At 38.3% G+C, this 12,599-nt stretch overlaps 1 protein-coding gene and 1 pseudogene across 1 annotated transcript in view; both read left to right on the top strand.

The window, feature by feature from the left end:
• Window positions 1-9,322: 9,322 nt before the first annotated feature.
• Window positions 9,323-12,599, top strand: part of LOC149324105 (excitatory amino acid transporter 1-like) — an 80,871-nt gene continuing 77,594 nt past the window's right edge. Inside the window, exons 1-2 of the mRNA XM_089496530.1 lie at window positions 9,323-9,534; window positions 11,882-12,180. Coding sequence (XP_089352656.1) covers window positions 12,000-12,180 — 181 coding nt within the window. The 5' untranslated portion in view covers window positions 9,323-9,534; window positions 11,882-11,999. The remainder of the gene's footprint in view (window positions 9,535-11,881; window positions 12,181-12,599) is intronic.
• LOC149324106 (U6 spliceosomal RNA) lies at window positions 9,962-10,061 on the top strand (annotated as a pseudogene).

Here is a 12,599-nt window from a genome sequence, read left to right as displayed (position 1 = left end):
TATTTTCTTTTTTTTAAATTAAAGGAAATTGCAAATATCTGTTTTGTCTAAGTCAATATACCTTTAGACTAAAGTTAATTTTTTTAAAAAAATGTTTTTTATAATTCCCATTTCATTTCTTTAATTAATATTACTACAGTCAAATACAAGTTTGTACACAAGAAATTATTAATTCAGTATCCTTTTCACTCAGAAGTGTTCTTTCTTAAAAAAATAACTTTTATTGACAATATAGAATGAACAATGGATAAAAAAAATCAGATGGGTGCACCATGTGTAACAGCTGCCTTCATCTCAAGACCAAAAAGTAATATAGACCATGTTTAAATATTTCATTCTAAAATTTGCTTGTCTGAATCAGACAATACACAATTTCTTTGCAAGAGATAAACCAGTCTCTCTAGAAACCTTAGAAGGCAAATTGCAGAAGTGTTTGCCTGACACAGTTAAGTTCAGGGTCAGTTAGGGTCTAAGCAGGGGAGGGGGACCAAAAACTAACAATACAGAGTCTCCTCCTTTCAGTGCTGTGACTCTCCTTTGACCTTAGTAAGTCATTTGTTTCTCAAAGCAATAGTATCACTGCTTTCCTTTACCACACAATGCATATTAACACCAACACAAAGACAGGGCTGGCCTTAGGGATGGCTAAACTGGGCAGTGACCCTCTGCACTGAGATGATGAAGGCACTGAAATGATCTTGATGCACTTGTCAATTGTATTGTCTTCAGTAAAATGAAAACAAAAGAAAAGGAATAAGTTCTGTATGGTAGATATTTTTACTAACCCCCTCCCCCCCCACAAAAAAATAATAACAAGCTTTGTGCAAATAGCAATGTGTTTCTTTTCCAAATTCCATGTTGATCTCATTTGTTTATACAAGCTACCAGAACAAGGTTTACTTGGAAGTAAATTACCAGGCACAATTAGAACAACAAATATGATAAACACTATATGGCATAACACATCAAAACTGATGTAGGGATAGAATCAAAAGTACTATTTTTTGTTGTTGTTGCTGCTGTTGTATGCCTTCAAATAGTTTCTGACTTATTGCAACTCTAAAGCAAACCTATAATGAGGTCCTCTTAGCAAGATTTGTCCAGAGGGGGTTTGCCTTTGCCTTCCTCTGATGCTGAGAAAATGTCACTTGCCCAAGGGCAATGGACTTCCATGGCCAAGTGGGGATTTGAACCCTCGTCTCCAGAGTCAGAGGAGATTATCAGATGGGAGCAAAGTGTCCTTATCCTATCCTTAACCAGTGGTATTTACGTGATCAAGGGGAAGATTATCACACCCCTGCACACTTATCCCATTCTTCTCCAGTCCATAAACGAATGGAACTGTCATTTGGTATTAACAGAAACTCCCATATATACTAAATGAGGAGTCCATTTCTCTTTATGGATGAGAGAAGAATGGGATATGCATAGGATGTGTATAATAATTTCCCCCACAATCACACAAATACCATGGGTTAAGGATGGGATAAGGATGCTTTGCTCCTCTGTCTGATAATCTCTGTAGTCTAACACCCAAACTATTACACAACATCATTTTATCCTAGGGATTATCACAGATTTCCATTAATTTGGTCTCAATTAGGTATCCCTGGGAGCAGAGCAAAAAGGAGCTGGGATAATCCGGTTCCTGGTGACATGGGTCAGCCCCTGCACACACGGCCCACCTTGGGATTGGGCTGTGCAGTCAGCAGGGTTCTGAACCACTTCTGCCTGGATCGGACTCAGACTGCTCTTTCATGCCCGTCTGCTCCAGCCCATGGTAATATAACTTTAGAAAAACCCCAAACTCCTTTGTTTTGCATCTTGCAATATATTAAATCTGACGCTTGGTTTTTTGCCCATTTCTGTAAATCTTGTTCAATTTCATTCCAAGTCTTAACATAATTGTCCTGAAACAAATTAAAATGCTTATTCGAGATGTTAATTCCCAAATATTTGACCTTTTTATCCACCTTAAACCCAGATTTATTTGACAAATATATTTGTTGCATCTTTATCATGTTTCTAGTCAAGATAACTGTTTTATCTTTGTTAATTTTAAAACCAGTCAAGTCTCCAAGTCTCTTTCAAAGCTGAATTATTCCAATATTCTCTAACAGGTTCTTTAAAAAATCACAAGCTTGTCAGCAAAAACATTTAACTTAAAAACTTTACTAGTGATATCTATTCCCTTGGTTTCTTTTTCTTCTCTTATCACTCTGTCGAGAACCTCCAACTCTATCAAAAACAACAAAATAAATATAGGACAAACCTGCCTAGTTCCCCTTTGAACCCTGCAGGATTTAGTAAAATCTCCATTTATGAGAATCTGAGCTCGTTGAATGCCGTATATCGATTTAACCAAACCCATGAAATTCTTCCCCAAATTCATTTTTTCTAGTATTGCAAATATAAATGGCCAATGTACATGGTCAAAAGCTTTTTCCAAAATCTAAAAAAATTGAGTCCATTTGATTGTCAAAATATTCCAAATTGTTCAAAACACTTCCAACATTCTCTCCTAAAAATTTTGATAAAGAAAACAACCTGACTGATCTTCATTTATCAAATCCGGCAGAATCTTTTTCAAACTTTCTAAAACTGCAGGAAAAAAGTCTTGTAATCATTGTTCAAAAAATAAAGTGGTCTGTAATTATTTGGTTCTCCCAAATCTCAAACATCTTTAGGAATTAAAGTTATATTGGCATTGTTCCATGAATCTGGTATTTTCTCCTTCAAAAATGAGTTCATAATCTGTTAAAGTGACCGAATTAATTCATCTTCTAAAGTCTTATGATATTTTGCTGACAATCCATCTTCATTATCTTTATGGCTTCTCCCACTTCAACCATCACAACAGATTTGTTCAATCTTTTTCTTTGTTCTTCACTATTATTAGTCAACAATATGTGCTTATTTAAATCTCTTTTTGTTTTCTCCTCTGAAATATGCAATGACTTATACAAAGATATATGGTATTTGTGAAAGATCTTTTTACAAATGGAAAGCAGAAATATTTTGAATCAGCAAATAAGCCAGGAAGATGAGACTGGTATATAAATAGGGTTGCCATAAGTGAGGACCTCCAAACCGGGACAAATGTAGGACAAATGTAGGGCAACATTTTCAAATGTAGGACACATTTTTATAAAAATGGAGGACGCGCAAAAATTGAGGTTTTTTTTAAAAAATGTTAATATAAATGCATGTTTTTAGGCATGATCAAAATGGAGGACATTTTGGCATTATTCTTAGACAGATGGCAGAAATGGACTTGCCCCCGGGTTCAACTGTACATCTCAGAAGTGTGTACTTGGGCAAGGGACTGTGGTTTTTCTTCACTGTGCATGAGTTTGTAAAAATCACAGCAAGTTACATTGGCCGTGCCTCAGAGGCTTGTTGATATCAATATCATCATCATCATCATCATCATCATCATCATCATCATCATCACCACTATAATTGGCCAAGAAAGGCAGACTTGTTAGCATTCAAAGCACCATAAATACACAAAAAATGCACTTGCGTATATTTAATAATAAAAAATAATGAAAAAATAAATAAAAAACAAGGCAGGATGTATATATTTGATAATAAAAATTAATGTAATAAAATAAAAAACAAGCAATAATAAAAATTAATAAAATAAAACAAAAAAGCAATAATAAAATTAATGAAATAAAATAAAAACAAGCAATAATAAAAATTAATAAAATAAAATAAAACAAGCAATAATAAAAAATTAATGAAATAAAATAAAGACTAGCAATAATAAAAATCAATAAAATAAAATAAAACAAGCAATAATAAAAATTAATAAAATAAAAAATAAAAAGCAATAATAAAAATTAAAAAAATTAAATAAAATAAGTATTTTATATTTTAAAAAATAATTGAAAACCCTCAAAATACCAAGGCAGACCTAATGGCCACTGACTCAGCTTTCCTCTTCCTCCTCCTCCTCCTGTGGCCCAATTCTGCCCTGGCCTTCAGGCACCCTTCCTCCGGCTCCTTCCTCCTCCTCCTCCCCCCCTCCTCCTCCTCCTTAGGATGCCTGGTGCAGGAGGAAGGGAAGCGGGGTAAGCGCGCGCGTGGAGGGAATGGGGAAGGCGCGTGCACACGGAGGGAATGGGGAAGGCGCGCGTGCTGCCACTGGCCCCTACTGAGGCCTGGGCAGCGCGCAAGCTCTCTCAGTGGGGGCGCGGTGGCAGCGGCACTTCTGCCGCCAGCCCGCCAAGGAAGAGGAGGAAGGTGGAGCCGGAGGAGGAGGAGGAGGTGGGTTGGCGCCGCAGCAGCCGCATTAGCGGCAGTGGCAATGGCCGGAGCGGACCCCCCCAAACCGGGAACAAGGCATGGGTGGGGGCCCAAACCGGACCGTGACCGGGAGGGGCCCCCCAAAACCGTGAATGGCACGGGGGCCACCGGGTTATGGCAACCCTATATATAAACTAAGAAATTAAAGAGAAAAGAAACTGATATTGGAAATAAGAAATGGAACGGAGAAAGTAACAAATATATATTTTTAAAAAGTCTCCCATCCAAGTACTAACCGAGGCTGACCCTACTTATTGTCCAAGATCAGCCTCTGGAATATTTAGGTTTCCTATTTTTGAAATCCAAACCTAGGGAAGTTCGCAATTGGAACTTCTTATTGCTCAAAGAACATAACAATATGATGGGCCCCTACCCAGAAATCTTGTCTGCAGTGGAGTGTGTGAAGATTTCCTCCAGTTTTAAAAGGAATCTTTATGAAACTGCTGATCATCTCTTGAACCCTGAAAATTAGCCGTTTCCTTCCCCTGTGCAAGTAAAGGAGCAGCCAAGAGGAAAATGCCAGGTGCAAAAGAGGGCAGAGTTGCCCTGTTTTTAATAACTACTGGAAAGAAGAAATTTCAGCAGGTGTAGCTTACAAGACAAGCTGCACCTACTGAAACTCTCTCTTCTGCATACCTATTTAAGATGCAGAAAACCTCTCTTATTTTGCACCTGGACACCCTGAGGGTACCTCTCATGCCTGGCATCCAAAAGGTTCCATAGTTCAATCCAAGATATCTCCAGTTGAAAGGGTATCAGGTAGCAGGACTGAGAAAAACATTCTTGCTGCCTGAGGCTTTGCAGAATCATAGAATATAAAGTTGGAAGAGACCACAAAAGCCATCCAGTCTAACTCCCTGCCATGCAGGAATTCACAATCAAAGCACCCTTGACAGATGGCCATCCAGCCTCTGTTTAAAAACCTCCAAAGAAGGAGACTCCACTACATGCCAAGGGAGTGTGTTCCACTGTTGAACAGTTCTTACTGTCAGGAAGTTCTTCCTCATGTTTAGGTGGAATCTCTTTTTCTCTAGCTTGCATCCATTGTTCTGTGGTCTGGATACAGTTGTCATTCCATATCCAGGGATTCTGCATCCATGGATTCAACCAACCACAGCACGAAAATATATATTAATATCTATTAAAAGTTTGTTTTGTATTGTTGTTATAAAACAAATAAAAACACTTAATTATTCACAATTTTATATAAGGGACACCATTTCACTACATAATTGTATATAATGGGAAGTGAGCATCCATGGATTTTGATATTAAGGAGGATATCCTGGAACCAAACCTTATTAGATACCCAGTAGGCAATAGTATTGTCTACAATAGTGCTTCTTCGGTTATTGTATTTGGGGAACTGACTGGTTCTCCGCCTCCCTAGTGTGCCAGGTACCAGCACCATTATATGTGCACAATTACTACAAGTGTTTCTTTCCTGGAAACACACCATGTGCTGGTAGCCAATAGCTTGTGAACTGGCATTGGGCTACAAACCGCTAGTTTGAGTAGCACTGATCTCCTACATTGACTTGCAATGACTGTCTAGGGTTTTGTGTAAGCTTTTCCTAGTCCTGCCTGATTGAATATGGGGCCTTCTGTGTGCAATTCAGCTACAGAGCCTCCCAGCTTTTCAGGCAACCAGTCAAGGAAAGAAATGGAGCACTTTCCATGGATGCTACAGATCTGATAAGGTTGGTGTTTCCAGACAAAGCTTTTATTATACAATCCTACTTCCCCAATAGAAAATTGTAATGGTGTGGATGTATGGATCTGGGCATAGTTGCCTACTATTGGCAACTCTTCTGTGTTTCACCACCATTTCTTCCTACTGGAAAACAAAGGAGAGATAGAGGAAACCATATAGCAAGCTGGTAAAGTGTGGCACTGGACCACATCTGGTCCCTCATATTTGTTTTATGACCATTACTTACCCAAACTGTTCTTTTCCTAGCAAAAACAATACCTGCCCTTGTATACCTGTCCTAGATGCCTCCTGGATGAATGTTTTACCTTTTAAATAGGTCACAGGCCCCACTTCACTGTTCAATGTTTTTAAATTCTTGTTTTTCATAACTAGAAAAATAGTTTGTTGGCCAGTCCTGTTGGGGGATTTGGGGGCATTTGGGGCAGTCTGTGTTGCTAGAAGGTATTGAGATGGACAACTGGTCTCTAGATCCACCGAAGGTCCTCATCTCTATCATATAGTCTGCTTCAATATTATTTATGACTTCAGCACTAGCCATTTTCCCCTCCCACTTTTAAAGAATTTTGGAGAATCTGAAAGCTTACACCATTTTCTGACTAAATCAAGTTTTTACTCTAATGTGGAAATTTTGTTTATAGCCAACACAACAACCTTTTAGGTGTGTGAAAGAGATTCTCCATTACTACCACCACCTTTCTTTCACTTTTTTTGTAGAAGATGTGTGAACTTATGACTGCTGGAAAAGTGAATGCCTGGCCTCTGGAGGAAATGAAATAAATAAAATAAGGAGAAGCAATATAAAATGGGTGCAAGGTCCAAAATGACACAAGTCAGTAGGGATGACATTTTGCCACAGAAATATCAGAGACACTATACATGCATTGCAATATTAGCTCTTCTGCTACCTCTGTTGCAAAACACCAGTACTAGTTACATGTGCACTCTTGGAGTTCACCAGCAATTTACCTGGTTTATTGGTTGAATACTGGTAAGGAGCAATTCTTTTGCCATATGGAAATATTCTTGTGGGCTAGAGCATCAGATGCCTTAGTGGTGCCTGTTCATTCTCCACCAGCAAGGTCCATCATCTGAAAGGGCCCTAAGCATTCATCTTAATGAGCTAATCTACACTGCAGAAATAAAGCAGTTTGACACCACTTCAACTGTCATGGCTCCATCCTATGGAATCCTGGGACTTGTAGTTTGGTGAGGTATTCTGCCTGGTCTGTCAGGGAGGTCTCTTATCAAACTACAAATGCCAGGATTCTGTAGGTTGGAGCCATGATAGTTAAACTGGTGTCAAAGTGCATTATTTATGCAGTGAGGATACACCCATAATGCAGTGTGCACTGCATTTAATAAGGATAATTCTCTATTGGTCCACATACCAATACAGTCAGTCCTCCGAATCCATGGATTCTTTATCCATGGAGCCAAGCATCCACAGCTTGAAAATATTGCTAAAAAGTATAAATTCCAAACAACAAACCTTGATTTTGCCACTTTATGTATGGGGCACCATTTTACTATGCCATTGCATTTAATGGGACTTGAGCATCCACAGATTTTGATATCCATGGTGGGTCCTGGAACCAAACCCCGGTGGATAACAAGGGCCCACTGTAGGAGGAAATAGAAATCAGATAGTATTCATCTAGTAAAATTGTGAATTTTCCCTCAATAAAGAAAAAGGATTAACTTTATCAGCAACCTCTATAGTGCTTAGAATCTTATTTTGTGCCCAGTTTATATAGTTCTTTTGCTAATCCCCAGTAATCTTGCTATGATACAGAAAATCAATACAGCAGTCTGTCTTCTAAAATTGTAGCAGCATTAATACAAAGACAAGTGGGGCCTGAAACATAATGTTGAAGCATCAGGGTTCCTGTTTCAGGATTTCAGCCAGTTATACACTTTCTCATAATCAATCCTTCCTTCCTTCCTTCCTTCCTTCCTTCCTTCCTTCCTTCCTTCTCAGTCAGTGTTCAGGGGCCACAGGGAACTTTAAATTCTCATGGGAATACCTCCCTATAGCTATATCCACACTGCAGAAATAACCCAGTTTGATACCACTTTAACTGCCATGGCTCAAATGCTTTGGTATTCTGCTCTGGCGCTCCAACAAACTACACTTCACAGAATTGCATAGTACTGAGCCATGGGAGTTAAAGTGGTGGTTTATTTCTGCACTGTGGATGCAGCCCAGATTTTTGTAGCAAGTGTGTACTGTAGTTCTCAGAAATCCACAGAACTGTACTTATGGGGATAATGCCGCCTTTCATATAGGGGTGGTTTGTTTTGGCACCATTAAGAATTGCCACTCCAATAATGAGTTTACTTTTAGCAAACACTTTGATATCACCAATTTTATTCATAGCCATCAGAGTGAACCTGAACAACATTTATGGAAGCGTGATGGATGTTTCTCTCCAACTTGAACTATCCAGAACTTTTAATCTGGAGCCATGCACAGTGGAGAAGACCATTTATGAAATTAAAACCAAGACAGGAATAGGGACATTATGGTCCATCGTCATCTTGATCTTTCTAGATTTCTATTGTGGAAAGTTTCTTCTGAAATTGAATTTACTTCTGAAGAATGGTGAAAAGAAAAACCACAAAACAAGGTTTGTCTTGTGGGTAGCATAGTTCCATAGGGAGGAAGAGAAGGCAAAAAGGAAGAAGGTGCTTCTAAAGAAGAGGAAGAAGGTCAGCTTTGTTCTGTTTCTACTAACTTTCCTGCTCAGTCCCAGAAATGGATGAATTTGAAATTGTCAAATGTTGATGGAGGGTTGACAGAATGAGGGGCAAAAAGCCACTCAGTGCAAGTCTTAAATGGGAAAGAGATCATCCCAAATTCTGCTTGACATTCCCTAAAGGAAGAAGAGAAAGTGGTGCAATTGGAAGAAGAGAAAGTGGTACAATCTGCACACAGCTCTCCTTTGCAAAGATGGCTCAAAAGCAGAGCTGGGAAGAAGAGAGCTGGTGTGTGCCGTGTTCCGTGTGTGTGTGTGTGTGTCTGTGTGTCTGAGTGTGCAATTCTTTCTCCATCCAGATTTTGCATTTCTAATGAAGCTGAACTGACAAAGCGTGAAAGTGGTCTAAAAGGGGGAAAACAAAAGACAGCAACTTTTCCCGTGTGCCAAGGCTCATCAATATTCTTGGAGCTCAGCTTTCAACACTCCTCCAACACACACACACACACACACACACACACACAGAGACACACACACTTTTTTCCCTCTTGAATTTTTACTTTTTTTTTTCTAGAAAAGGCACCTCCTCCTTTTCTTAAGTTGCTCCGATTTGTACATTGTCATCCTCAGAGTCCTACCTACTCTTAACCAACGTTCACTTTTCTCTTCTTCTTTGCCTGGCCCCCTCTTTTTTCCCCTCCCTCCCGCCCTCCTTTTTTTCTTTTCTTTTTTCTTTTTTCCTAATCTCTTGGGAATCTTTTACCTTCCTCTTCGTTCAGTTGGCTTGGAAGGCTCCCTCTGTTTGCAAAGGTGAGTGAATTGTTGGCTTAAATTGCTTTTCCTTCTTTCTTTCTTTTTGCTCTGCATTTTCCACCTTATGGCAGGCAATCCTAGTTTGACAGTCACTTCATTGCCTTCCCTTTGATTTTAAGCAGAGATTGATACGGGAAAATTTGGGGAGGAGAAGTTGGCACTGGGATACACCTGATTTGGATTGAAGGGAAAATATTTATGTGTCTCTGAGGTTTAAGGCAGATGCATTCAACAGTTTTTGGTTTTGTTTTATAATTATTTTTAATAATTTCATATCTCAGATTTACATGGTGTGTGTAGTTCATCAGTGAATCATTGCTTTCCAGTAAGAATTTCCTTCCTTCAGAAAATTGGTGCTAACTAACATATGCTGGCTTTCGTTTTTATTCTCTCTTTTCATCCTTTACATTATAACTTCACATTTCTGCTCACCTTGGCAGCATGTATACTAAAATTGGAACGATACAGAGAAGATCAGCATGGCTCCCAGACATTCAAATAGTTTTGAACCCCACCTTTACTTTAAAATTGCATCTTTCTATAAATATGGGAATTTTTGACAGTGTTCAAAAGGATGTAAAAAGGAATGTATGGTAACATAGGAGAAGCAAAAATGACAGAGTCAATAAAGTTTTGTGAAGAACCCCATGAAACTTCTGATATTGGCTGTAGTAGGATCACAGAGAAAAGATGTGAAACATTGATTGTAATTTGTAAATGTGAACCAGATTTAACTCAACTCTTATCTGACTTTTGTGAGTTTACCGGAAGGTTCATTCCGTGAGAGTGTGGACAGCTGCATTAAATAATATGATCAAACACTTCATTGCAAGGTGAAACTGATCTAAATCTAGACTTCGTCAATAAAGCATTACTAGAATGGGATGGCTGATGGTGGAGGAAATTATTCGCCACACACACATTCCGAGCAAGGTGTGTGTACATAATAAGTAAGCAGTGGTAGTCTGCTAGGGGGGTCAGCTACAGAATCGCTTGGGTGCCAACTTGGAAATATGTCCAGTTGAGTTCATACATCTGTGTATATGAGTGTACCTAATAGTCTAATTTTGCCCCCATTTGAATTGGTCATATCATGCTAGTATTCCTGGAGAGGATGGGTATATCAGAGCATCCTTCAGAAGCAGCAGGAGGTATCAGATGCTCTTGTTTTGAGTCATGTGACTTGCACAAAATAATGCATAGAGATCATATATATGTAAACCGCAGTATACCTTTATTTTTGGCTTTGCCTGGAATGTAGAATGTAATGCCTGATCTGGTCTTTATAAAATATATAATTTGAATCAAATGTTTTATAAGCAATCTAAATAATGGGGGCCTAACACAGCTGAAGTCAGGTCAGTGGTGATGTAAATCATGTGCTTAAATATTACCTACTGAAATCAATGAGACTTTAAGAATGCAAGCCTGCAGACACCTACCTGTGAGTAAACTCCATTGAGGGTTGTAGGAATAGTAAGTCGACATTTAATTAATTAATTAATTAAAAGTTTTTCTGTATTGCTTTCCATCCCACAAGGATACCTGGGATGGTTAACAAATAAAAACCAATTCAAATAAAATTTTATTTCTATCCCGCCTCTCCAATAAGATCGAGGCGGCTTACAACAATAATAAAACTCATACATGAATCACACTATCCCCTCCCTCCCATTTTAAAAACACTCTTTAAAATAAAATAAAAAACTCTTAAAAGTTGCATTGAGAACTGTTCCACTATAGCAGGATTTTGCTCATGTCTCTTTTGTCTGCTTACAAATTACTCTTTTCTCCTGTTTTGTGGTGTAAAATTATTTCACATAGGCAACATTTCCTAGAATGGCTTTTAAAATCATAATTGAGTTGACATAACTAAGAGACTAGTTGTGTCATTTTGAACCATCTAAACCAGCCTTTATCAACTTTTTTTGCACTGGAGGAACTCTTGAAAAAATTTTCAGGTTTCAGGGAATCCTTGTACACAAGTTGCTATATCTACAACTCCAAAAAAGTTTGTTATTTTTTCAGTCACAATCTTTAGCGGAACCCGTAGCAATTTCCCATGGAACCCCTTGGACTACAGGAAATTCAGGTTGAAAAACTCTAATCTAAACAAAATCTGTATCATCTACACCTATCTTGAAAACTTGGATTGCCAAAAAAAATACAAAACATCTCAGCATTGCAATGATTTCTAAATTGTTATTATTTCTTGCCACAGTTTGAAGTCTGTTTTTCTAAACTTTGCAGTCATTAAAACGTTTTCACTTTTATCTGTAAGAAAGCACACTATGGAATTTTGTAGCCAACAACTGAAACTCAGATTTCTTTCTTTCTCTTTCAGTTGCTCTCTTTCTAGGTTCTGACCAAGAAGAAAGAATTTCCTTTCTTTTTTCTTTTTTTCCCTGAGAAGATTTTAACACTAGCATACTATAAAGAAGATCTTTTCCCTTGAGACATAGATGACTAAAAGTAACGAAGAAGACACAAGATCCGGCAACAGGATGGAGCGCTTCCAACAAGGAGTCCGGAAACGTACCCTCATGGCGAAAAAGAAGATGCAGAGTATCACAAAGGATGATGTGAAAAGTTACTTACTGAGGAATTTTTTTGTGCTGTTCACCATCATTGCAGTCATTGTTGGTAAGTAATTTGATCAACAAAACAATCCTGAAAAACATCAGTTGGACAGAGATGCTGCTGTTTGCTTTCTAACCCATTGAGAAGAACTCTTTGGCTTCAAAGGTTTTTCTATCTAATCACTTCATGTTGTTGGGGAACTGGAGAAAGTTTTTCTCACTACACTTGATCTTAGCCAAAAGGCCATATTTGTCAGACCTGCAATGCTAGCTGCTGTTATACATCCCATCAGTTTAAACCAGACTGTACCATTCAAAATTGAAAGGAAATCTGTTGAGTTAGTCTGCTGATTTCCTTTAATTTTTCTTTAAAGAATATGTGTTATTTAGAAACCACTCTTCCATATTTTTCCTGGCCCCTGAGACTTAATAATAAAGAAAATCAGCTAAAACCTCAATTCAGCTCTGGCATAACCAAAAAAT

Source organism: Sceloporus occidentalis, unplaced genomic scaffold, assembly GCF_023333645.1.
Source record: "Sceloporus occidentalis isolate IW3139 unplaced genomic scaffold, rSceOcc1.0.p SCAF_1, whole genome shotgun sequence".
Lineage (NCBI taxonomy): Eukaryota > Metazoa > Chordata > Lepidosauria > Squamata > Phrynosomatidae > Sceloporus > Sceloporus occidentalis.
Note: the sequence above shows the minus strand (reverse complement) of the source record. Positions and strands in the feature narration are given on the sequence as shown.